At 45.1% G+C, this 27,871-nt stretch overlaps 1 protein-coding gene across 1 annotated transcript; it reads left to right on the top strand.

Annotated features, from left to right (window-relative positions):
• The first annotated feature begins 29 nt into the window (after positions 1 to 29).
• GJC1 (gap junction protein gamma 1) lies at positions 30 to 27,871 on the top strand. Its single transcript, XM_066628210.1, has 2 exons — positions 30 to 68; positions 26,578 to 27,871. Exon 2 carries the CDS (start codon positions 26,597 to 26,599, stop codon positions 27,776 to 27,778), a length of 1,182 nt encoding a protein of 393 aa, XP_066484307.1. The 5' UTR covers positions 30 to 68; positions 26,578 to 26,596; the 3' UTR covers positions 27,779 to 27,871.

Here is a 27,871-nt window from a genome sequence, read left to right as displayed (position 1 = left end):
ACCAGGCACACGGAACAGAGAAAACAGCCGCTAAAAACAAGTTTAAGTGCAGCTGCCTGGATGGATGGGTGAGTGGTGTATGGATGAGCAGTTTGCCTCTTCCAGCAAGTGATTTTCCAAGCATAGGCATCAGGGAAGACCAACAGGAGGGAACTTGAACGAGGAATGATAAGAACAGCCACTGGATCAGGCCATAGGCCTGGGGTTGGCATCCTGCTATTCTGGAGCCGCAAGCAGCTCTTTCAGCCTTCTGCTGCGGCTCCGTGCGGGGCCAACCCATCTGGGGGGGAGGGGCTCGCCCCTCCCGTGATGCACCCGCCGCTCACCAGCCCGAGCGCACGAGCGCAGCTCCAACGCATCCTGCGGTTGCGCCCCATAGGAGAGGGCGTGAACAGGCTGGCGGAGCAGCTCCTGCCCAAAGAGCCCGCACCGCCGCTGAGGGCGAGCCCCTGCCGCACGTTCCCTCCTGCCCGAGCCGCAGCGCAAAAGCAAGCAATTGAGTGCAGCTGCTCAGTCCTCCTCCCAAGCTCTGAGCACCATCCTGTGCGTGTCTCCCCAGAAGTAAGTCCCATTGTGCTTACTCCCAGGAAAGTGTGCACAGGATTACAGCCTTCAAGCTCCCTACTCAGCATTCCCCCATGGCTTACTCACCCTCTCACTGCCCCATTTCCTGACTGCAGCTGCTCTGTCCTCCTCCCAAGCTCTGAGCACCATCCTGTGCGTGTCTCCTCAGAAGTAAGTCCCATTGTGCTTGCTCCCAGGAAAGTGTGCACAGGATTACAGCCTTCAAGCTCCCCACTCAGCATCCCCCCATCGCTCACTCACACTCTCACTGCTCCATTTCCTTCACTTGGAAACTTGAAAGGGGTTTGGAGACCCCTGCACCAGATGGTATTCTGTATATGTTTGTATACTGTATGTGTAACATACTGTATATGTAGCACCAAAGCATATTTCATTGTTGGGAAGTAATCACTGTTAGTATGCCTTTTATTTTATGCAGTTTTGAACTCTTAGCTTGTTCGTTCAGGAGCACTTTTGTGAACAGTGTTAAGTAGTACTAAGTGGTCTTGTTCAGAGGTAGTATTGTGTGTAAAGGCATTTACAAAAGTACAGAAGTAAATGACTGTAAAGAATGACAGTATCCTTCACAAGCAGTTCACCTGTGCACAGTCTAAAACAGTTGTTCTCCAACTGTGGGTCTGGACCTGATTTTTAGTGGGACCTATAAGAGGGGAGTGTATTATATACCTGGGACCTACAAGAGGAGAGTGTATTGTATAACTGGGACCTATAAGAGGGGAGTGCAAACTATATATGCAGTGTTATCTTCATTTTAGATGTCAAAAGGGTTTTGTGGCTCCCAAGGTTTTCTTTTTTCCGGAAAATGGGTCCAAATGGCTCTTTGAGTGTTTAAGGTTGCTGACCCCTGCCATAGGCCCATCTAATCCAGCTTCCTGTATCTCACAGCAGCCCACCAAATGCCCCAGGGAGCACACCAGATAACAAGAGACCTGCATCCTGGTGCCCTCCCTTGCATTGGCATTCTGACATAGCCCATTTCTACAATCAGGAGGTTGCACATACACATCATGGCTTGTAACCCATAATGGATTTCTCCTGCAGAAACTTGTCCAATCCCCTTTTAAAGGCATCCAGGCCAGATGCCGTCACCACATCCTGCAGCAAGGAGTTCCACAGACCGACCACACGCTGAGTAAAGAAATATTTTCTTTTGTCTGTCCTAACCCTCCCAACACTCAATTTTAGTGGATGTCCCCTGATTCTGGGGATTCTGATTCTAGTGGCTACCGTGAAATAGCATTTCAAGGTAGAAGCAACCTTTCTTAATTGTTTCCCAACGAATTATCCTGAGCACCTAGTCACAGGAACTGACTATTGTATGTTATTCATCATCATCTGTGTCTCTCTCTAAGTTGCGTACAGGCAACTATGTAGCTATTCAATGCATGGAGAGACAAGGATGGGGCCCCTTATCCTTCCTTGCCAGGCAACCTGCAAGGAAGGCCTAAAGCAGCAGCAGAGACCAGAGGGAAGCTAGTTATTTCACTATCAGTTGCCACCTTTTCATTCTTGCAAGGCTCTCACGCCTGTCCAGAGTGCAGATAGTCAGAAATGTAACTGTGGCCGCTGTATCTAGTACTATTAAATAAACCATTATCAAGTTGAAAGTCAATGTCAATTAAAAATGAGTATTGCATTTATGTTTTCCCCACTGTCTGTGGTGGGTTTTTTTAGAAGCCAGTGTAACTCCACTGTGTAATGCTGGGCAGCCCAATCCTGAGCTGCCTGGGGGTGCCCAGGCTCAGCAGCACCAAGAAGGGCTGCCGCCGGATCCTGCGCCTCCCGGGCTACCACGGGAGGCATCTCGGGAGAAGGGGCCTTTCGTCCCCTTCTCCCAGGTAAGGTAGGCAGCCTGCAAAAACTCACTTTACCGCCAACCAAAAGGTCGGCAGTAAAGTAAAGGCACTCATGTAGGGCGCAGAGCCCAACACGAGCACCTTGGATCCTGCGGAGCAGAGCTCCATGGACCTGCCTCCCTCCCCCGGCACGCCTCCTGCCCGCCCCCCAGCATGCCTCCCCCCCACCCTCTCTCTGCTGCCCGCCGGCTTCCCCCGCCTACCGTGCCGCGGTTCGGCGGTCCGGTAGACTGCCGAGCCATGGAAGCTGGGTGACCGCCCTGCACTAGCCCAGCACCGGCCGGTGCTGAGCTACCATGGGAGGGAGCCTGGTGGTGAGGCCCGCAAATGTGCCTTACGGCATGTTTGCGACAGTGCTCGGCGGCACGGAGTCGTGTAGTAAGCACAGGATTGGGCTCTGAGTTACTGTAAAGTAAATAAAGTATATGAATGGTTGGGTCTTTAAGCAGGTACATAGTTGATGGGCTTTCAGGTGAGTAAATAAGTGAAGTAGTAAGTTGTTGGGTCTTTAAATTCAAGGGTGGAGCTATTGGCAGATTAGTAGTTAATGAGGGACAAGGAGTAACATCTCATTAGGGATATAAATGGTAGGTACAAGAGCTGGTGAAGGAAGAGGCATTATTCTGTGGAGTTATAGTGGCTTCTGAAGAAGCCTGCCACAGACAGTGGGTGAAATGTAAAGGTAGTACTCATTTTTAATTGATGACTGTGTTTAACTTGATAACTGTTTATATAATTAGGGACTTTGGCTGGGAAAGCCTTAGTAAACATGTTATATCCAGTATGTATGTGTTATGCCTCTAATGGGAGGTTTCAAAAGTGTATGGGCCCTGGGAGCAGTTGGCATCCTCATTTGTTCATAATACTGTCAGAACTCACTCAGTAATGTTGTTCAGTAAAAGCTGTGTCTGTTTAAGCTGAGATTGTTTGATGGTGCTTTGCTGACCCCTCCCCCCCACATGGATATACCTTGGCTATAAATCTCTGCTGTCTTCTTGATGGAACACACTGAAGAGAACAGATGGTTCTCTACCGTATCCCTCTAATCATGCTAAGGATGGAAGCACCACCAAGAGCAATAGGCAGGTCTCAGCAGTTGTCTGCCTTGCTCCCCTGCCCCTCATACTGCCCTTATGGTAAACTAGGTTGATTGACAATCTGCAGGGAAAAGAATCAGCAGAGCTACTGGTAAGCAACCAAATGTTTACCATTTGTGACTGGGCAAGGTGACAGAATTTGCGAGTTCACCATTGCCAGAATGAGGCCACTGCTCCTTGTATCTCGGTGCAGCATCCCAGGGTAGAGTTACATATTATTGCATAATGTGGGCCAGTGGATTGTTAGTTTAAAAAAAATAGCAGCCTGATCAGGGCTGCAAAGTAAGGGGGAATCATGGCAGGTGCATTAGGGCTAAGAACCTGCCAGAGTTACACATCCAATCTCTCTTTCTCATATACACACACCACTCTATTTTAAATAGGTTTTTTTTCTGTAATACATGGTGAACTTGCAAAATTCATTGCTGCAGGAAATGTCGGTGGTCATTTGAATAAATGGCTGTAAAAATAAGGTGAGGTGAGTACCTGAGGAATAGGTTTAGCAGCAACTGTGGGCCATGGGGAGCATAATTGTATGTAGAATCCATAAGGAATGGAGCCTAAATGGTGTCATGAAAGATTTAGGTGAGTATTTGAAGGTTAGATCTGGGAAAGGAAAGTAGCAGTGGCTGCTTCAAAGTCAGAACCATTGTCAGAGAAGGAATATAAGTTGACACCTGGGAATGGAAATTACTTGTCTGGCACAAAACAGGATGCGAAATTCAGTTAATTGTTGGTCTGACTTATCATGGCAATACTTGGGTTCTTCAGTTAACTCATTGACGTGAAACTAAATTTTGCTTGGTTGGATGTGGAAACTGATGCTGCAACTGCAGAGCTTAGGGTAGTGTGGAAAAGTGTCAAACATGTTATAAGAAATATTGCTGAAAAGGTCCATCTGAGTTGAATTCTCCCCCTTCCTCTCCTTGCTATATAGTGCTGTAATCTTGGGTCTGATATAATGTTGAGCATTTTCTTGTCCCTGCCAGGAATAGCCAGGTGGATGGGTTGTACTGGTGCAGTGGGTCCCCCTTATCCACAGGGGTTTGGTTCCAGACCCTCCCCCCCAACCCCAGATAAGAAACTCCTGAAGCTTGCACAATTACTTACCTGGAGCTTCCAGAGGTCTCTCCTTAGTTGTGCTGGGCTGGTGACCCACTGTGTTGGCCTCTGCAGGTCTCAGAATGGCCCACAGAAGCCTCTGGAAGCTATTTCTGGTTTTTGGACGGAAACTAGAAGTCTGCTTCTGAAAACCAGAAGTAGCTTCTGGAGACTTCTGCAGGATATTCTGAGACCCATAGAGGCAAATAGAGTAGGTTGCTGGCCTGGTATGACCCAGGAGAGGCCTCTAGGTAGTAATTGTGGGAGGCCTTTGGAGACACCCATGTGGGGACCCTCGGTATCAGTCTGTGGTTAAATCTGCTGATACAGGATCCGCAGATGTGGAGGGTCCACTGTACTAGATAAGTTATAGCAGTGGAGAATCTGATGGGCCCAGTTTTCTGGAGATCAGAGGGTTCACTGCATAGACCAAACAGTGGGCTGGCATGTGACTCAGGGTGCTTCCTACAGTGGCCCACCCACCTGGCCACACCCACCCACAACCCTTGTCTGTTGCTTTATCACTGGCACCTGCGGGCATGGCTGTCAGTATACTGCCCTTCCTGCCACTGTTTGTCCCATTGACCAGTGGTAGCTGAAAACAGGGTGCTCATGCTCACTGAGAAGCATGGAGCCCAATGAGTCACAAAGTGAGAAGGTTTTACACCCTGAATGTAGTGAGGCTGCGTCCCACAGAACCCCAGCCTGAAGCTAGCTGAGGTGAGAAACAACTAGGGTGAGAAAATGGGATCCCTATCTGCTAATGAAGAGAGAACAAGGGTGATCCAGCCAAACTTTTTATTGAATGGTATTTATGACAGAACATTTGAAAGGGAAGCATAAAGTGAGGTTGCCAACCATCTCTGCCTAGCAGGGCTGTTGTGCTGTTGCAAGTTATCCAACATATGAGCAAGTAAAAGGTGCCGGTGATATCTGGATGCACCAGTTGGTTCACTGTCTGTCCTGAAGTCTGCAAAGCCACAGGGCTCAAATGAAAAAAGTAGGTCAGCAAACTAGCTGAGCAGCAGCTGGCTCCCACTGATCACTGAGGGCAGGCAGGCAGGCAGGCAGTCAGTCGACGTCCCTTGGGGTCTACACAGTGTCTTCACCTGTGAGACAACTGCCTGTGGGGAGTAAGGAGAAACTGTGAGGGTGTGATGAGGGATTGACAACAGCATCAGTCACCCCTGTTCTCAGGATTGTGATGCACACTCAGTGTTTGAGGCAGAGTGGTGCCATTGGAGTGTACATGCAGTGGTTCCTTGTTGGGACCAGAGCACAGTGGCTTGGGACATTACCTTTTCTTTCCTGTGGGCTGCAATGGAACTCTTCAGAGGACCACTGTTCAGCCTCCCTGTGACACTGGGGTGGTCTTGGAGGAAAAAAGCAAACACTAAAATGATTCAGAGGAGCGCTTGGCTGGCTGTTGCAAAATGAAGGGATGGTCAGGCAACACAGCTGGTAGAGGAGACATGTTTGCTAATTTTAGAGGTCAAAAGGGATAGAGGTATGGTGGAGAGATGTAGCAGGATTCCTTCCCCCTTTCCTGTTTCAGGTGCATTCAGGTGCCTTCGCCTGTTGAAGTGGTGAGGTAGAGGTTCCAGCTGGGTATTTGTGTGTGGAGTCCTCCTGGGGCAGAATATCTGCAGTAAGCATTTTGAGAAGATTAAGAGTTAACCAAATATCTTGCCATATTTGTTGTGAGGGACAAAGCATTGTTTGTTCAGAGTACTCCCTTTGTGCGCAGTGTTTGTCCTTTCACCATGGTTCACATAACCAGAGAGGAATAGCCCCATGCCACATCTCATCTGAGATGTAGTCTTCCTGGCAGGGGCTTAAATACTAGGGTTGATGTGTTGTGATTGGCTGCCAGATGTAGTCTGTATCCTGTACTTCATTGGAAGAGATAGAGCAGGGGGTGCCAAGAGGAGCTATTTTCTGCTGTTTTTCCCTTTGCCATTGTTATGGGGTTACTCCTACCTCCACCAGCTCTGTTGTTGGTGTAGTGCTTTACTAGCTTTGACAATGTGCCCATTATCTGAATGGTGGTTAGGTTATGGTGTACATGGAAGACTGCTTGTCCCTCCCATATCACGCCCCGCTCTCCTCCCTGTTTTGGTCTATCCGGTGGCAGAGTTGTGCTGGCATCCAAGTGTTGTATGAGGTACATCAATGCAGTGTTTTCCCAATGTTGCACCAGTGTCTTTGGTCAGCAGTGGGCTTTTATGTCTGGGGGCTATTGTTGCACTGGTGTGCTGACATATGTCAAGGATAGGATTGGGCCTTAATTCTGTTTTTCCTGGTTCAACCTGATTGTTGATGTAGTCCAAAAGGATTCCAAAGGTTTTAAACACAACTTTAAAGAAGTGAGTATTGAGATGGCACCAATTAGCTTTTTCCATATTGGCTCAGTTATAGGACACTGCCACAGTTATGAGAAAAACCTGTTAATGTTTGCATATGTTGCCAGCAGCTGTCATCACAGTTGCTACAGATCTTACTCAGTTTACAGAGAGTCAAAATCCATTGATGTAATATTTGCAAAAATTGTATCTGAGGTTACCACATAAAGCAATGGTTCTCAAACTCTTTAGCACTGGGACCCACTTTTTAGAATGATAGTCTGTCCGGGACCCACCAGAAGTGAAGTCATGGCCGGATATGACATTATCAAGCAAATTAAAATAATTATTAAAGAAGTATTGAGCTCCACTTCGATTGTATCTTGACCATTCAGATAGCTTTGCATTCTCCTTTGCCTAACTGTCAACAAGAGCCAAAGAATTTTTGCTTACTCACAAGTAAACACAAATGTGTAGCTTGGTTTCGTTTTCCACGGGACTCAATGCATTGGTCAGCTTGGAGGGAGGGACTTCCTTCTCCAGAGTTTTTGGGTGGCTGCATTCATCAGATTGGGACCATTCTGTTGGCATTGGATTCCTCTTGACATGCCCTTTGCAGTGCACTAAGGCATGGCCATCTATTCATGAGTAAATGCACGATGTGGCTCAGGTTCACTTTCCATAGGCTCCATACATTTCCTTTTCAGCTATCTACTTGTCAGTTTTAGCTTCGTGACCCACAGTTTGAGAAACCCTGACATAAAGAATATTTAGAGTGGAAAGATTACTTTCCAGATACCATCAAGAATAACAGAACCAACAATGTTATCCTTTTTAAAGAAATTGCTCTTATCTTCATCCAAGAATAACTTTAGGGTGTAACCTTGAGGCAGAAGTTTTTCCACCATTTCCTATCAAATTTTTGTTCCAGACTTAAATACAGAATGAATAGCCTCCCATGACTTTATTTCTCAAATTCTTTTGTGTGTGTATATTATGCAGTATATATGTCCTCTTACTTTGCCAGATAAGAATCTATAAAGCGTCTCCAGAGGGGCATTCCCATTTAACTTGTGCAAGCAACATTATTTCTTATCCTACTGCAGACAGCTTTGATACTGTACATCACCTATAAGTCTAATCGTACATTTTCCAAATTGTCTCCTCATGTATAGATTTTTCACTGTAGATGGAGGTCTACAGAGACAGTTTAGAAAGTAGATCATTTTTTAATTGGCCCCAAAGTTTAGCATTCCTTTTTCCTGCCTGCTTTTAGTTGATTTTGTTCTCTGTTGTGTTGGTTCTGAATATTGTTGCTTCAGCTTCTTCTATTCTGAGTTGTGGTTTTGCTATATTGTTGCTCGTTGTTCTATTATTTTATGTTTTACTTGAAATGTTGCTTACATTTTTATTGCTTTTTTATTGATTATGCTGTGCCCAGATAGTAAGTCGCCTTGAGCTCTCCTTACAGAAAGCATAAATATAATGTTTTCTCGCCTCTCTTCCCACAAGGCTAGACACTTCAACTGCTGCTGAGCTGTGCTGGAAGTATGTTTCTTTTCATAGTATTTGCATGTGTCACAAGGGATCAGATGGTCCCTCGTCAGAGAGTGGGTGGCTAGGACCCAACAATAGCCACTTGAGCAGGATAGCGCCACATCATCTTTGTGTGGTTGTTGTACCAACAACCCTGTTGGTTGTTACCCTTTTTCTTATGAATGGCTCTTTATCTTTGTCTATCCTGGTTTTTTTTGGTTTTTTTGCCCCTCCCTCCCATGTTCCCAGAGTCTGCCTCATTAAGAAGAATGGCATGTTAATATCCCCCTAATGATGACTTCATGGTGCAGAATCCTGTGAGGGATTACTGTGCTCTGTGACTTTGTGCAGAGTTTCACATAGAGGGATGACTGAAGGTTTGCTTGGCAGTGCTGACTGTAACGATCAGGAATTCAATTTTGCTTCAGAGATAGCCTTTAAATGGCAGTTTTGGAATCTGGATTTTGAGTTTAAGAGTATTATCTTTGAAGCATGTGGTTAGCCAAGAGCTAGTGAAAGAATGGAACTGGCTTCTTATTGTAAGAGGGTCCCCCCCCAAAACCCCTTAAGTTATGTGTTTGTGATAACACTTGCTTGAGGTGCCAGTGTCTGTCAATGAGTCTAACTAGACATGAGGGATGTGTAGCTACTGCTGACCCACATCTTCTCCACGCGTCTCCCCTGTAACATTTATTTATTTAAAAAATATGTGATGTCATTGCCTTGAGCATTTCCCTGCCCCTTGGAAGTGGCAACTGAATCGGAGCAGTGGCAGTAAAACAATGAGCACAACAACATTAGGCTGTGATGGTTAATTGATTCATCAGTTAGAGATTAATGGATTGAAGCCCAAACAAAATGGCCCTGGATTAATCAGACAGCAGATTTCAAAATAAATACATTTTTCAATACAGATGCTTATGAAAACCCCAAGTGGTGGGTTCCACCTTGGAAGGACCATTGCTCTTTTTTCACCTTAGAAGGAGTGCTGTGTTGCACGTGTGTCATCGGAAAACAAAGAAATCGAGCATTTGTCTTCAGACTAATTTCAGAGTCTGATAGTTAATCTATCAGTTTTAATCAAAGGATCTGTCAACTGAAATTTCTTTAATCGGGTCAGTCCTACACGTCGCATGCTTCTCTTCACTGTAGAGGAAACTCAGGCAAATCCTCCATAAGGCTTTGTCCTTACAGTACATCATACTTTGCTCTTTCGTAAAGTGGAAAAATTACTCTCTGAAGCCCTTGGCTTCATCCTTCATCAACCTGTAACCCTAGATTTAACCAAGCCATTTGCCCACACAATTCCGTGCCACCATTGTCTTTTCTATCCCATCCTTCCCATCTCCTTCGTCTGTTGTCTCCCTCCCCCCTGGGGAAATCAGGGTTTGCATTCCTCGGGAACAGGATGCATTGTTTCGCCACACAGTTTTGTAAGTGTACAAAAATGAACATTGTTGATGCTGTCTAAAATAATAATAGGGGAAAGATGTTATTAGGGACCAGTTACTCCTTTGCTCCAACCTGATACTTTGAGCTGGTTTAAGTGTGGCCATGCCACCTCCAGTGTCTTTTCAGCTAACTAAAGCCTAAGCAGATAAATTCATTAGCAGAACTTTGTTGGAGGCAGACAAATTTCATATGCCATACACATTTTAGGAGTCTCCTATGGCAGAAGAATATTGGCAAAAAGGGTTTAAATTTATCAGACACTAAGGTTGACTTAATGCTTCACTGACTGTGCGTATTTTTCAGGAAAATAATTGCACAGTGAAAAGCTATATATATATATATATATATATATATATATATATATATATATATATATATATATATAAAAGCTGTATAAAATATGCACAATTAGCAAATGTTCTCGTATTTCTTCATAATTATACTAGTCATGTGGCGGGGCAAAGAACTATGCTGAAGCCCCCATCTCCCCCTCCAGGATTTTACTTGGAATTGCTCACATTTCTTTGAAGTTCATCTTTGGAGCCTTAGGGGCTAGAAACCTTTTTTGTTTGTTTGTTTTATAAACAAAGCTGATAGTCATGGGATGCAGAATTCTTCATCCAGTGCCTTCCTGTACGTTGGTGCAGTGCCATCACAGAACGTACATAGCCTTTTCTGGTGAACTGTAAATTGGCAGTGCAGTTAATTAAGCAGATGTGGACCTTGCGAGTTTATGATAAGAACTGGGGCTTCCTCGTCAAGCTATAAATAAATAGGAAAGGGGGGAGGAAATGACTGTATGTGTGTAAGTTGAAATGCAATGGAAAATTTGAATCAGATGGGTTGATGCAGGAGGCATTTCCCTATGGAATCACTGGACTGCAAAAACGTTTTATTTACTTAAACTCAACCAGATGCTTCACAATGCTCACAGTATTAGTATTTGTTCCAGCGCTGGTTTAGTAGAAGCATCCGTGGTGTAGCTTGTGAACTCTTTCCATTGGTCTGATGCTCATGATCCAGGTCAACCCAGCAAACAGGCCATAGTTGCAGCATTGCTACCTGCTCTTCATGAACTGGGTCTCACAATACAGGTAGAGATGTGTTTTTAAACATTTTGGAAGAAAGAGGGAATTGATAGAGAAAATCGCAGGTAAATATTAAACCTCTAGGAGAAATTCTCCAAGTAGATATCACAATGTTAGAATTTAGATGCCTTTGCCAGTAATTGACCAACTTAACTATGGTAGATTATTAGCAGAAGATACGGAAAAGAATAGGCTCTTGCTTTGTTTCAGAATATTGTGAATGGGGAAGATAGCCTAATCAAGATAATTACATTACCAGTGCCCTTGTTTCTTTTTATGAACAACACATTGTATTGTGATCTAAGTACCTTTAAGAAGCAGAAAAACACTGCTAGAATTTGAGAGAAAAAGCCACCAAGAGTTGGCAAAAGCAACTCTGAATAAGCTTAAATGGGACATAGGACTGGCACTTTCGAATACAGAAGCTCCACTGCCTAAGAACAGGTTAGGTTTCAGGGGTCTGTTTGTAAGTTTTGTTCTTACGGCCCCAGCATTACTGCAGTACTTTCATTGGCAAACATGTGACTATGGGAAAAATGAATTTACAGTACACCTACAGTACAGTATTCTATACTGTGTGGTCTTACTTTGACAAGTTGGCAAATGACTTGCTGGGGCTGGCTGGAATATGATGGGTAATGTTCTGGAATGCTGGAAATGGGGGGCTAACACCATCTATGGTCATTTGGCCAGGCATGTGTGCATCTTGAAATGTTCTTCAGTTGAATGTTCTTAGATAAGGAAGCTACTGTATAGAATTGTGTTTAAAGCTTTGAAATGTGTGCTATTAGCATGCTGGAATTGACAAGGGGAAAAACTTGAGCAAAATAACAAACTGAGTACTTGGAGCCCAATTTTGAGCTCTTACCACCAGCATGCACTGTTGCAAACATGCCCTAAGGCACATTTGTGGGGCTTAGCACCAGCCAGGTGATGTTCTGCTTAGCAGTTGCCTGAACCGCAGGGCAGAGGAGAGGTAGGTGGGGGTGTGAAGGGAGGTGGGGAGGAGGCATGCCAGGAGGAGAGTGGGACCATTGTAGGTCAGCTCCACCAGATCCTGGGCTCTGTGTTAGGCTGTGTGGCTGGACATCAAACTCTTTGATTCTGCGGCAGCTCTAGAGCTGCCGCAGAATCAAGTAACCCCATTGCAGGGCTACTTTCCTTACCTGGGAGAAGGGGATGAACGTTCCCGTCCCCTGGGGAGCTGGCAGTGTCTGTCCAGTGGCATTTAGGATGCTGCGGCAGTCATTTTCAGCGCCGCGGCAGCCCCATGCTCTGGGCAGCTCAGGATTTGGCTGTTATTTTGTATTTTTATGTACCGAGTTCTATGTTGGAAATAAGATTTTCTGATATCTCTTCAGTAGTGTATATAGGGAAGTATGTGGAACCAGATGAAAGACAAGTCATGCTTTGCTTACCCCTCTCAACCTCATGTATCTGATGCAGTGGACTGTAATGCACAAAAGCTTATGCTGAAATAAATTGGTGAATCTTTAAGGTGCTACAGGATCCTGAGTCCACTTTTCTGGCTTTTAGAGTGAGAAATGTTCATTGGTGGATGAATGTGATATGATTAACAGTACAATGCAACACTAAAGTTGTGCCATCATTGTTGCTACAAAGCAGTGCAACATCAATAATATTTAATATCAAACCCTTCCAGCACAATTGGGGATGGGGTAATAGAAGCCCAGGCAGTTCCATGCTGGCGCAGCCCTCCGCTTAACACTGCCAGCAACCAAGGAACCCCCACGACACAATCATGGAGTGGTAGCTCCCCCATGAGCCCAATGTTGGCAAGGAGCCAGTCACTACAATCTACCTCAGTGCAATGCTGGCAGTCAAACCCAGCATGCAGACCTAGCACAGGGTGATAGCAGGTGATGGTCCAATGAGTGGCCACCGCCAGGATTATGCTATATGGCAGTTTTGTGAACATCTTATGAAGCTTGTCAAGAGTTGGTGGTGTTTTTCCTTTTAGGCCACTGATAATGCAGACCTTTTGTGCCACTGAGGCATTGCTTTTCTGCTGTTGGCTGGAAATGGAATTAAAACAGAGGCTCTAGCAGCAGTTCAATGTAGTACTATACCAGGGGTGGCCAAACTTTCTTAACACCAGAGCCACAAATGATAAACTTGAGATGTTTGAGAGTGGCAATATTTAAGAAACATTAAAATTCTTATATTTACCCAACATGAACAGCAAACTTCATGTTTTAATCCAGTGAACTATCAGTTTACATCCAGTAAATTAAAAAACATTCAAGTTCTATAATTATCTTTTATATTAATTGTGATCCAAAAGGAACTCAGCCAGCATATTTCCTTGAGCCACACATTACGTGTCAGAGCTGCATGTGGCTCACAAACTGTGTTGTGGTTTGGCCTGTACTATACGATCCAATAACGCTCTGTCCCGTTAAGATCCTTAATGTTGTTCTTAAGCCAGTTCTGTTCAGCTAAGGACTCTGGCAACTTTAATTAACTGCTTGCAAGATCAGCCCACTTTGTTGCTTTTTGTTTAGCCCCACTGAGGATTGGTGAATAACTGCCCCTTGAATTACCCAGTTTGTGACTTGTCCCTTGTCATTTTCTGTATCTGCAGGATGGTGGTGGTCTTTAATTGCTGATTTCTTCTCACTGTTTAGTTACTTATTTAACTTTGCTAATGAGAGAAAATCAGTAATTAAAGACTCTTCACAACTGCAGAAACTTTTATTGGAGCAGCTAAAAGAGGTTGCCTCATGAGGCAATGTACAGGCTAATCTTTAATAATTCCTGGACTGGGATCAACAAATAAAAGTGTTTAATTAAAAGTACAGGAGCCATGAAAAGCCTTGATAGTACTAAGCAGGCTAGTTCTATAATTGCATTTTATTTTTATTTTTTTTAAATGGCCACAAATCAATCTGGAAAATCATGGGAGCCCTCCTTGGCCCTCCAAAGACCTTTAAACATAAAACTGAAAGTGACCTTCTAAGGCAGTGATTTGCAACCTTTTTCAGCTCACAGCACACCAACAAAGTACTAAAATTGTCAAGGCACACCATCAGTTTTTTGACAATTGACAAGGCGCACCATGCTGTTGGAGGAGGGCTCGCATTAGTAGGATGGCCCTACTAATAAATGATCTTCCTCCAAACTCCAGCAGCACACCTGCAGACCATTTGTGGCACACCAGTGTGCCAACAGCACAGTGGTTTAAAACAGCTGTTCTAAGTCTTCCCAGAGGCCTTAGAAGTCATTCTGAGCATCAGCCCTCAGATCAGCCTCTAGAAGCAACTGGAGCACAGCTTTGGTCACCTTCGAAGGCTTCAGGGTTGAGCCACGTCTGGCTCAATGGATCCATGTTGAGCCAAATCCACGGATAAGACTCAACCTGTATGTATATAATGCTGATTACAAAACCACAGTTGCATAACAGATGAATGATCTGCTATGACCAAATGTTATGTCTACCATAAGGTAGATCCTAGTCTCTTGAACAGAGCTCTTGCCTTGTGTAAGTAATGAAAAATGTAGTAGCTGTGGAACACTTGCATGCAAGTAGTACAACTTGAATAGTAAGGGAACTGTTCCTGAACCAAAGGTCACTTTAGCTGCTTTTTTCTTTGGAACCTAGAGGGCATGGTAGGGGTCTCTTAAATTTGTCATACTGGCCATGCAATTTGTTTTTGTTTTCTAACCATCTCTATGTGATTAGATTTGTTGGAAGAGCAAGGCAACTAAGTCGACATCCTAATTTTTTTGACGGCGAAAAAACATCTTGTGGATCTGTAGCGGCTTCTCCCCTCACCCTTACCCCCCCAGATATCTTGACATCTTGATTTACATGCAGAACAGAGATCCAAGATCTAATGATTTCACAAGTGCCTTTAGTCTGTTGGCAAAATGATGTGATGGAGATCAGCCATGCCTTGTTAAAGTGCCCAGACTAGGCAGGCAGAGCAAAGGCTTCTTGTCAAACCAAATGTCTCTTGAGGAGTCGTGTTCAAATTGACATTGACGTTAGTGACTTTTTAAAAAAATTGTCTTCTGTTTACAGCATGTCATATGAGATGGGATGAATAACCCTTTATTTGGAAAACATTTGCAAAAAAAGAGGACTATATTGAGAACCTCACTTAACTCTTACATAAGAACACAGAGATAGGAGGTTGTTTAGAGATGTTATTCTTACAGAATTCTCATTTCTGAATAAGAATGAGGAGGAAGGCTTTTGAAACATGAATTGTCAATGTTTTGGGCTGTCCCTGAAGGTAAATGTGAATAGTTGTGCTCAAGGTATGGAAGCCCAAAATCCTCAATTACAATGAAAAGACACAAGTTTTAGAGCAAGCCATCCCAAAACTTCAGCAAACTAGACTTTTCCTGAATTAAACGTGGAGGCATACCATACATATGCTCTTATACATATGCCTGCGGTTTTTGAAACCCGCAGTAAGTCCTTGTGGGGGTGGGGGGAAGCAGTGGCGTGATCCCCAGGATTGCGCCACTCAGGGGTACTGCAGGGACTGGGGTGCACTCACCAATCCCTGCAGCAGTGGTCCCTGGGTGCGGGGAGCCCTGGGCGAGCCTCTGCAGGGTCCCCAGGTCAGCAGCAGTAAGAACATAAGAACAGCCCCGTTGGATCAGGCCATAGGCCCATCTAGTCCAGCTTCCTGTATCTCACAGTGGCCCACCAGATGCCTCAGGGAGCACACAAGACAACAAGAGACCTGCATCCTGATGCCTTCCCTTGCATCTGGCACAGCCCAATGACATAGCCCATTTCTAAAATTAGGAGGTTGCACATACCCACTATGGCTTGTAACCCATAATGGATTTTTCCTCCAGAAACTTGTCCAATCCCCTTTTAAAGGCGTCCAGGCCAGATGCCGTCACCACATCCTGCGGCAAGGAGTTCCACAGACTGACCACACGCTGAGTAAAGAAATATTTTCTTTTGTCTGTCCTAACCCTCCCAACACTCAATTTGAGTGGATGTCCCCTGGTTCTATGTGAGAGTGTAAAGAGCATCTCTCTCTCCACTATCTTTTCCATGCATAATTTTGTATGTCTCAATCACGTCCCCCCTCAGGCCTCTCTTTTCTAGGCTGAAGAGGCCCAAATGCTGTACCCTTTCCTACAGGAAAGGAAGGTAACCCAGCCCAGTAATCATTTCAGTCACTTGGTGAAAGTGAGGGATCGCGCTCAGCCTCCGCAAAACCGGAAGTGGGGCACAATCGCTCCACTTTCACTGCTGCTGACCTGGGGAGCTCTGCAGAGGCTCGTGCAGGGCTCCCTGCACCCCAGGACGGCTGCTGCAGGGACTCGTGAGTGCACCCCAGTCCCTTCAGCCCTGTCAGAAGTGAAAGTAAAGCGATCGCGCTCAGCTTCCAGTTTAGCGGAGGCGGGGCACAATCACCCGACTTTCACTTTCGAAGCCTCAGGGAGTCCTGCGGACAGTCGTGCAAGACTCCCCGCACCCCCAGGAGGCTGTGGTAAGTGCAGTCAAGCACCTCCTCCCTGCCTCCTGGCTGCCCCCGCCCCTTAAGGGCAAAGAGGCTAGGGCCCTCAGGCTAGGGCATTGCGATGCCCAAGTCTGAAAACCTTTGCCATATGCCTAAAAGATTTTCCATAGTTTTTAGAGTACGTAACACTATCACTTTCCCTCAAAGGAACACATCCCATGTTTCATCCTGCAAGTTAATGATCTGGGTATGTCCTGATTGAAGTGGGGCAAACCCTGAGCAGATGACTCTTGTAGGGATGCAACAGGCTATATTCTCAGAGAAAAGATAATTCTGTGGTACGTTTGCATCAGGGACAATGGAGTCACATAGAATTACCAATCTGCCGCAGCGGGTGACTGGGAGAAGGCAAAACTGGAGCAGTAAATCCTGCAGAGATGCTGCAGGAAGTCTTCTCTGTACTTAATAGTTTTCTGTACCATCCTATGCATGTCTGCTCAGAATTAAGCCCCAATGAATTCAACAGGACTTGCCACTACATAGATTTATATAGGACTGCAGTCTTTATTTCTTGATCATACTAGCAGTTCTCTAACAGGACAGGCACACAACTGTGGCGCACAGTTTGGAAATGTAGTTTATTACAAACGTAGAACCTGTCACATTCTCCAGTATGTGGGAGCCTTTTGTTTCTCAGTTCTAAACCATTTACTCTGACACGAGTTCCATTGCCTTCAGGAACTTTATTTCCAACTGAGTATGCCTGGGACTGCGGTCTTTGTCTCCTTCCTTTTTACTCCCTGTCTTTGGTGGCATTATATATGGGAAGTGAGAAGTGTGTTTATGTGAATGTTGTCCCATTGCAGTCTTAGAATGTGATCTATGGTAAAATTGTATGAAAACAAAACATCTCTTTGTATTGGGATTAGAGGAGATGATTTCTTGGGTCTGCTCAAGCCCTGTGTTATGTTTCATTTCCCTTTGAGAGCCTTATGGGTTATAGGGGCATGACCACAGAACTGTAAGTTAAAAAGTAGAAAGGCTATTTGTACACCCCCTTCCTTGTTTTTGAGGGCTGTTTCTGACTAGGTTATTGTCCTGAGGGCAACCGTACTTCCTTGTAGTACTTTAACATCATAAGCGATCTTCCCATCCTCACATCTCGGAGGACAGCAGGGCTAGTCTTGCTGCAGATGGGAGAGCTGGGTTTCCAAAGTGAAGTTACAGGAGGTGTGTGCTGGAGTGCTGTGGGAGTTGAATCTGCAGCCTTCAAAGAAAGAAAAGAGCCAGGGGGCATCAGCTTTAAATTGGTAGGGCATTAAAAATGGCCACAGGCAGGCCTTTTGGTGACCATTGCAAGGCAATCATGAGCAGTACCCAGTAGGTGTTTGTGGCAGTAACACAGCCACCTGCCCTACAGCAAAGCACTTACAGTTTTTTTTCCCAGCCACCGAAGTTGGCAGAACCAGGGATTACCCTCCAGCAGAAGCACTCAACTGAGGAGCAAACTTCATTTTAAACATGATTGCCCTTCCTTTGTTGTAGTAAATAGCACCTGTGGGGACAATAAGAAAAGCAGCAGAGGAGATATTTTGTTTTCTTAAAGTTTTCCCAATTTAACTTATTTCTGCCCAGCCCACAGGTATACATGTTTTATCCCTGTTGCGTATATGCAACGTTGGGCAGAAATGTCTTAAACAGCTCTCCTTAAGCTGTTGCTGGAGCTGCAGTGAGGAAGGAGGGCAGGTGCTGGTATGTCTTCCCCCCCTCTATAGCTAACAGCAGTTTTGAGAAGGTAATTTAAATGAGAAAATTTAAGAAATAGCAGAGGGGTAAAAAGTTTGAGAGCTCTTTTGTGTTGTAGCACTGATTGAACTTGCCCCCTGGTGACTGCTTTTAAGAAGATGACACTGAAAGATCCAATTGTAGGTCTCCTCCTGTGTCACATCTCATTCGGACACAAGTGGCCATATTCCACATCCTCAGAATTATGGCCAGAGGTCTTTATGCTTCTGGTGGAGATGCACATGATATTTTAATGAATGGTTAGGCTTACTCATTTTTACTGTTCCTCGGGGAAGGGGAACCCAATGAACACTCTTTCCAGCTAAATCTCAGGAGAGATTGGCAATTAAGCCATTTCTGTGCAACATTGCGTATATGCAACAGGGACCACATGTGTACACCTGTGGGCCAGGCAAAGATGGGTTAAATCAATTGGTATCCAAACCAATTGATCCTGAACATGAAGTGACACTATAGTTAGCTTCTCTTGGGCATTCATACAAGGACAACCTGAATGAATGAATCTAATTGAACTGAGGAGACATAATAGAATGTGGCCGCTGCAGGAATTTCTCTTTTGAGTGCCTCTAGCATTAGTAATTGCTTGTTTATTAGCTCTGAAAAATGCACATACATAGTCTGTCACCCCCCCCCCCAAAATATGGAATTTGTTTCCAGTTTATAACCTGTCTGAATTGAAAGACTCAGAGTAAGTGATTTTCGTTTGTCATTGATCATCATGCAATAGTCATGTGCAGGGACTTAAGAACATAAGAACAGCCCCACTGGATCAGGCCATAGGCCCATCTAGTCCAGCTTCCTGTATCTGTGTAACTCATTCTACAGAGGCTGAGGCTGTCTGCTTGCTTAACTGTTTTAGGTCACTAAGGGGATGGGGTTTGGGGCATCTTGAAATGGGTGTGGTGCTCTGTTTATGTGCCGTTATTTGTAACTGACTTTCTCCCATTTTTAAAGGTGCCTGTGGGCCTGGCTACCCTTGCTTTTTCTTTGGTGGAAAGCTCTTGTCTTCTTGCCCCAAGCTTTCAGAGCTCCTCCCATTACCCAGTTGATTAGCAGTAGGTTCAGGAGAGACATAAAGAAGTACTTCATTGCACAAGTAAGGAAATTCACTACCACAGTATGTGATGATGTCCTTAAAAAGGGGTTAGACATATTCCTGGAGGAGGGACAGCTGTTAACCATGAGACCTAAATGAAACCGCAGTGTATAATGGCAGTCTGCCTTCAAATATGAGATACTGGGGACAAGACTGAGCCCATGTAGTGGCACTGTAGGGATACTCATCCGTCAAAAACTGACCCAGGGCAGATTGCTGTACAGTGATACCTTTCATAATGCAGGGGAGCATTCTTGAAAGTTGAGCTGTATGCAAAACAGCGCTGTGGAATGTATTATTAATCTGATAGGGAGAAAACAGGAGCTGATTGGCCTGAAATGCAGTGGACCCATGGGCTAGAATTGTGGGACAAAGAATGCTGTAACAAATCAACACTAAAGGAAGCTGGGCCCTAAATTCTGCCATTTAGAATTGAATTCCTTTTGCGATTTGGAAAGAGGCAGTCATCTCACAAGGCACAAATCTCATATATGCTATGGTTTGTCTGCCAGAATGCCTTCTGATATTTGGAAAGACAACTGTTTTGCCAAATCCCCTTTCCAAACTTGGTCTAAAGAATTTTTGCCCACTTTCAGCTAATTAGTTCCCCTCTTCACTCAAAATAGCCCTAATCCTGCAGAAAGCACTACTGGACCCCACCATCAGCATAGCTCACCTGTTCAGCCTGCAGAGTTGTTCCTTCCTGTACTCTCCAGCTAGAAGCTTCTCCAGCCACTGCAGCAACACCTTGGTTCCTAGCAGCTCCTGGGCATGGCACCCACACAACACTCTCCATTCATTCCATCCTCTTTCTGCCAAGCTCCTTCCTTCTGCACCCACACCTTTTTCCAGGTGCTGCTTTTATCCTTGTGGGCCTTTTTGCCTCCAAGTGGCTGCAGCTGTGCAGCACACTCATGGCAATCTAAGGCCCTGGTGTTAACCCCATGCTTGCCTGCCAGAGCAAGGGGCCACTGTTGACACCACACACTATCTCCTCGAGGGATCTTGTGCATTTCCATTATAACAGCCATCTCACAAGACACAAATCTCACATATGCCATGGTTTGTCTGCCAGTTTGCACTGAAATTACCACCTGCCTGTGACCCACCTGGGATTTCCTTGCTCTTTCCCTGCTTCTTATACAGGCACAGTTGTTTGTTTTTTAAAATCAGTGCTGCTGTAATGGAGACTGTTTGCCTTCTAGGCAGCAACTGTTTCACTTCTGAAGTTTGTACAGGAATGCTAAACATTGTTTTGGCAGTAGCAAAGCACATTTTTGGATTCTAGTTGGGCCTGCGGGTAGCCATAGCTAAATCCAGACTTCAACTCAGCTTTACTGCGAGACAGTTGCTGAAGATGAACCAGAGCTAGATTCCCTGCATATAGAAAATGAGCACGTCAAGAGGGAAGGCTAGAATGAACTCCTTTCCCTTGTGTGCTAGCTTTCTGTATGGAGGAAGTTTATTTTTATGGGGAAGTTTTCAAGCATGAAATCCCTATCCACACTCATCTTTGTGGTACATTCCTGGAGAAGCTTTACAATTGTCTCTGTTAATTATGTAAACTGGCCCTTAGAATGCCTTTTCATCCCTTAGAGATTTATGACCCTTGAACAGCAGGGCTGCAAAATATTGGTTTGTTAAACACATGCAGCTGAGCCAGCAAACAGCTGTGGTTTGCAGACAGAAGGATATGCTGTTTACTTCAGCTTCCCTGTATCTTCTGAAAAAGCCTTTGCCGTCCTCAACAATACAGTGAAAGTACAGCATGTCCTCACTTAAAGTTATTTCGTTACAAAGTTGATGAGGAAAAAAAATCATTGATCCCTGATCAGGGCCACTGTCTGTGTGGAGTTTGCACATTCTCTGCATGACTGTGTGGGTTTTCTCTGGACTGGAAAGCTCACATTTATTTCAGTGTTTAGCATTATAAGTGTTTGGGGTCTTTATTTAGAAATTTGGTGATGTTTTTGTGACCAGAAATATGCTGTAGAAATGTAACTCTTGTTTACATATGTTAACTGGCCTATGGTACAATTGCTTTTTTATAAGTCTGCCTGGGTCCCGTGTGTCAGACAGGAGTCTGACCAGGAATGCAGAACTTCAGATTGCAGTGGGGTCAAGGCAGCCTTTGAGGTTGGTGTGAGTGGCCCCCTTAGGCAAGGCAGGCCTCAGATGTGGCTGGGGAGGAGTTCAAGCACCCATGTCCTCCTCCTTAGCCTTGAGCTCTTCTTTTGGGTATCTGGGACCTCCTGATGGTCAGGCCTCCTCATCCCTGCCGAGCCTCCTCATCAACTGGCTGCCATTCTTTACATAAGGTTCGTCCCCTGACCTGTTCCTTCCTTCCTGCTGGTCCCTTTAACTGGGGCTTCCAGTATGTTCTTGTCCACTTGTCTGCTACTGCCGCTTGTCCCATGCACTTCCCTGCAGCTGCCAGGAGTGGCTTACTCCACGGCCACCTCCTCAGGGCCTTGCCGACCCATCCCATGGCTGGAGTGAGTACTGCAGCAGTGGGCCAGGACTTCTGGCCTTTGGGGGCCCTGGCTTTCCCCAGAATGCCCTGCAGCGCAGACACCATCGCCAGCTCATCCAAGCTGCAGAGCAGGCGGTTATGGCCTCCAGCATGCTCTTGGTAGCCACTGCAGGGCCAGGCCTCAACAGAGCAGTCTTGGACAGGGTCTGTGGCTCGTCGGCTACACCAGGTAAAGAGAGACTCAGACAAGTCATTTTGCTTAAAGTTACAGTTTCCTAGTGAGGACTTTCTGTGTGACAAAGAAAGAGAATGAAGCTCCCTCTTACAGCTTATATTTGGTATGCTGTAGTGACTGCATGATGGGCCAAGGGGTCTTATTGTCTCAGCTGTGCAATTGGCCCCTTATGCTGATGTAATGTCAGTATAGTTTAATCAGAGTCTTGTGTACCCCAGCAAAAAAGAGAAAAAAGGTGCAGTATTGTATAAACTACAGAAAACATAGCAACTCTGCCTGCCAGCTTCCCAGCATTCACAGCAACACCTCTGATACACAAAAGTTATTCCCAGCTTACATTGGTGTCATTGGTTGCCGGTCTGCATCTGGGTTTCATTCAAGATGTTGGTTATGCATTTAAAGCCCTGAACCAGGATATTTGCAGGACCCTCCCTCGCCACATGAATCTGCCTGCCTGTTGTTCAGTTATCAGCTGCCACCCTGTGTGGTACGTCCTGCCCTCCCACTGATTCTGTGATTATCAAAATCTAGACAAAGTTCCCACAGAATTTGGGGAAGGGCAGGATGTGAACACGCACTTCTAATCACATGGGGTCCTTTTGATGGCAAAAGTATAACCTGGGCTGACCTTATAATTTTTTGAGTCTATGATTCCTTAAGTATATGTGTGATACTTAATACATAATACGTAATAATAAAGATCTCCAGCAGCTCATGGATCGTTTTAGCAAGGCCTGCCAAGATTTTGGACTGACAATCAGCCTGAAGAAAACACAGGTCATGGTTCAGGATGTGGACTCACCTCCCTGCATTACAATCTCTGAGCATGAACTGGAGGTTGTCCATGACTTTGTGTACCTTGGCTCAACGATCTCCGACACTCATTCTCTCGATGCCGAGCTAAACAGGCGCATCGGTAAAGCAGCTACCACGTTTTCCAGACTCACAAAGAGAGTCTGGGCCAACAAGAAGCTGACGGAACATACCAAGATCCAGGTCTACAGAGCTTGCGTCCTGAGTACACTTCTGTACTGCAGCGAGTCATGGACTCTTTGCTCACAACAGGAGAGGAAACTGAGCGCTTTCCACATGCGCTGCCTCCGACGCATCCTCGGCATCACCTGGCAGGACAAAGTTCCAAACAACACAGTCCTGGAACGTGCTGGAATCCCTAGCATGTATTCACTGCTGAAACAGAGACGCCTGCGTTGGCTTGGTCATGTCGTGAGAATGGATGATGGCCGGATCCCAAAGGATCTCCTCTATGGAGAACTCGTGCAAGGAAAGCGCCCTACAGGTAGACCACAGCTGCGATACAAGGACATCTGCAAGAGGGATCTGAAGGCCTTAGGGATGGACCTCAACAAGTGGGAAACCCTGGCCTCTGAGCGGCCCGCTTGGAGGCAGGCTGTGCAGCATGGCCTTTCCCAGTTTGAAGAGACACTTTGCCAACAGTCTGAGGCTAAGAGGCAAAGAAGGAAGGCCCATAGCCAGGGAGACAGACCAGGGACAGACTGCACTTGCTCCCGGTGTGGAAGGGATTGTCACTCCCGGATTGGCCTTTTCAGCCACACTAGACGCTGTGCCAGAACCACCTTTCAGAGCGCGATACCATAGTCTTTCGAGACTGAAGGTTGCCAATACAATACAATAATAAAGAATAACAAATATTGTAGTATCACTGTCTAGTGAGAGGTTGGGAAGGACAGGGCCCCCAGATCTGAATGTTCATAGGAGATATGCTTACAAGTTTTAAAGGTGCTGTGCAGTCTCTTCTGTATTTTTTGGGACTATGACTAATTTGGGACAGAGCATGGAAGAGAGCTCCAATGCAGTCCTCTGTTGCAGATTCTGTATTTTGTATTACAGCCTTGTTTAAAGAAAAGATGATTTAAGCCTCATGTGTGGGAAAGCATGACTTTGTCAAGGGAATGTGAGGCCTGTTCAGGGGAAACCCCAAAGGAAGGCCATTTCATAAACCCTCTAGTCAGCTCAGTCCACTGCTGAAAGAATCTTAGAAGAGGAAAGGTTCCCTCATGCCCAAATCAATCTTTTCCTAATAAGGCATGTTAGTCTGACTTGTGCAAGAGTTAGGTCTCTTCAAGACCTTTCTCCAAGTTCTGAAAGAAGAGAAGCGTATGGAAGATAAGAGTCTAGGATGGAAGAAGGTCAATTTGTATATGTCCATGTTTGGATTGCCTGCGGGCTCATTCTGAAGTAATATTTTTTACATGGTAAAGACATTTCTAAAAAGGATTGGACAAATGCACAGAGGCTAGACTTACTAATAGCTTTTCTTTACTATCGTTTTATCTCACACTTTCTCCATGGAACTTGGGGCAGTATGTATCAATCCCGCGGCTGCCCACTTTATCCTCCTAACAACCCTGTGAGGAAGGCTAAGCCAAGAGAGGGTGGCACTGATCCAGGGCCTCCTTGTGAGGTTCCTGGATGCATGAGGATCTGAAGCCAGGCCACTCAGTCCAGGCCCAGCATTGTTCCCTACCACACCACACCCGCTCTCGCACACTTAGTTGTTAGCCATGAAGAGGGACAATATACTTCTGAATTCCAGATATCATGATAGACGACCGCAAAATCACATTCCAAGGTGAATAAAATTGATGTGCTGCTAATAAGTAAGTTCCATATTTAAACCATTGTTTAAACATTCAGATAGGATTGTGTGTGTGTGCTTTAAAATAACATTCTATTGTCATAGTCTTTAAAAATAATTGAATTTAAAATTACTTCTGAACATACAAAAATAAAAGTCCAGATTCATCAACTGAATCTATAACCTTCCATCAAGTTGATATACTTGTGAAAATTATGCAAATTAAACTGTTAACTAATCAGCATGGATATTGTTCTGCCCAGCGGCTTCTCGAAAGTCTGGTGTTCTATGCTCAAGTAAGGGAACTTGCTTACAGCACAATCTTAACCAACTTTCCAGTGCTGATGCAGCACAACATTCCCTTACCTTAAGGAGGCCTCCATGACTGCCCCCTCGTCATGGGATGCATCATGCACCCTGTTGGCACAAGCAGCATTGGCCCTGGGATGTTAGGGCCCTATCCTAACCTATTAGGGCCCAATCCTATCCAGTTTCTCTGTGCCGGTGCAGCCATACCAGTGGGACAAGCACTGCATCCTATGGTGGGTAGGTAGTCACAGAGGCCTCCTTAAGGTATGAGAACATTTGTTCCTTTACCTTGGGGTTGTATTGCAGTTGCACCGGTGCTGGAAAATTGGATAGGATTGTTAGTTAGGATTGGGCTGTTAGAGTTCTTGAATGACTATAGAGCAGCTGTTCCCAAACTGTGGATCCAGGACCCACCAGTGGATTGTGACCCAGTGTTTGTTGGGTCACAAAACTGACAGGGCAGTTTAGACTGTGTGCTACTAGTGGAGAGCACAGCTGCCCAGTCACCATTATTGGCACACCCCTTTGGCATTTATAAATCAGACAGCAGCCTCTGGGGCCTCTAAAAATGTTTGGGAATCACTGCTATAGAGCAAGCTAAACAAAAACCCTTCTTTTCATACTTGTTCCCCTTATCATGTATATATCATTATGGAAAAGACATGTAGGTCACTGTGGCCTGTGGATTTGGATGATGTGCTTGGGTACTATTTGTTTGTTTATTTAAAAGATTTCTACCCCACCTTTCCTCCGCTGAAAGCAAATGCCCAAGGCAGCTAACAATTTATAGAGGTTCTGTTCAACTGCAAATAGAGGGTTTTTTAAAAATCATGATAACAACCAGTTAGTCTGCACATACAGAAAATATATGAAAGTTGGAACTTGAGATTTAAATAAATGAGTGCATGAGTCCTTTAAACTCATGAGTGCATTTAAATAAATGAGTCCTTCTTTGAGTGCATGTTTGTGCATGATTTAAAGCTGTTCAGTTGGTCATAGTCATAGCGTACTTGTGAGAAGCCTAGCTGGCCACTGTTGCAAACAAACAAAACTTGACTAGATGGACCTTTTTTACATTAAAATGCTGCACTGTCATGCAGAATAGTTTTCTTTCCAGGTTTTTCTTTTGTCATGGGATGCTGTTGTTTTTTTCTCTCACTCTCTGGCCCTTTGCTTGTAGTAAAAATTGAGAGTTGATAAAACAGTTACATTATTCAAGCATGTTTTGTCCTGGTTAAGTTCAGAGTAATGGGTAGACGTAGGTGTATGTAGGTATAAAATGTCTGTGGAAAAATGATTTCCAGAACTGGAAAATAATTTTATTTTCATTGTTCGTTGCAAGTACAAATGACCATTTGACTCTTTCAAGTTCCTGTTGCTTTGCAATGTTAAAATGTATTCTAACATTTCTGGTTGAAATTTCCTACAGCCCTGAAAGGTGGCCGATTATTAAGAAGTAGTTGCTTTGTATATGCCAAAGTAATGAAAGCCACTCTCTTTCTCTTCCCCTTCCCTTTCTTTTTATCCCTAGATAACAGTCCTTGACCACCATGAGTTGGAGTTTCTTGACGCGCCTATTAGAGGAGATCCACAACCACTCCACGTTTGTTGGAAAGATCTGGCTGACGGTGCTGATCGTATTTCGCATTGTTCTCACTGCTGTGGGAGGGGAATCCATCTATTATGATGAGCAAAGCAAATTTGTATGTAATACGGAACAGCCGGGCTGTGAGAACGTCTGCTATGATGCTTTCGCCCCCCTCTCGCATGTGCGATTTTGGGTTTTTCAGATCATCCTCGTCTCCACTCCCTCAGTGATGTACCTGGGCTATGCCATTCACAAAATTGCCCGGATGGTAGAGCATGGTGAAACGGAGAGGAAGGTCCGAAGCAAGCCTTTCCCAATGCGCTGGAAACAACACCGGGGCTTAGAAGAAGCAGAGGATGACCACGAGGAAGATCCAATGATGTACCCAGAGATTGAGCTAGAGAGTGAGCGAGAGAACAAGGAGAATCCACCCCCGACCAAAGCAAAGCACGATGGCAGGAGGCGAATTCGGGAGGATGGGCTCATGAAGATTTACATACTGCAGTTGCTGAGCAGGACTATGTTTGAGATTGGCTTCCTCATTGGCCAATATTTCCTCTATGGCTTTGAAGTCAGCCCAAGATTTCTTTGTAGCAGGAAGCCCTGTCCGCACACAATAGACTGCTTCATTTCAAGGCCCACAGAAAAAACCATTTTCCTGCTCATCATGTACGGCGTGAGTGGTTTATGTTTACTTCTGAATGTCTGGGAAATGCTTCACTTGGGGTTCGGCACCATCCGAGACACACTGAACAGTAAGCGGAAAGAGTTGGAGGACTCGGGAACTTATAACTACCCATTCACTTGGAATACGCCATCTGCTCCTCCGGGCTATAATATTGCTGTGAAGCCCGACCAGATCCAGTACACGGAACTGTCTAATGCCAAAATGGCCTACAAACAGAACAAGGCCAACATTGCACAAGAACAGCAATACGGGAGCAATGAGGAGAACATTCCCGCTGACTTGGAGAACCTCCAGCGGGAAATCAAAGTTGCTCAGGAACGCTTAGACCTTGCCATACAAGCATATAATAACCAGAACAACCCGACTTGTTCCAAGGAGAAGAAACCCAAAGGCAGCTCAAATAAAAGCAGCGGCAGTAGCAAATCAGGGGATGGAAAGACTTCAGTCTGGATTTGATGCTTCTTGACTGGGATTTAATGAGTTGTTACTTTCCCCTTACAGTTTATGGTAATAAGGACTTCCATTGAATAAATATTTGGCTTTGTTTAA

This window comes from Tiliqua scincoides, chromosome 5 (assembly GCF_035046505.1).
Source record: "Tiliqua scincoides isolate rTilSci1 chromosome 5, rTilSci1.hap2, whole genome shotgun sequence".
Classification (NCBI taxonomy): domain Eukaryota; kingdom Metazoa; phylum Chordata; class Lepidosauria; order Squamata; family Scincidae; genus Tiliqua; species Tiliqua scincoides.
Note: the sequence above shows the minus strand (reverse complement) of the source record. Positions and strands in the feature narration are given on the sequence as shown.

Coding starts and splice junctions, on each gene's coding strand:
- GJC1 (XM_066628210.1), top strand. CDS start 26,597: ATGAGTTGGAGTTTCTTGACGCGCCTATTAGAGGAGATCCACAACCAC.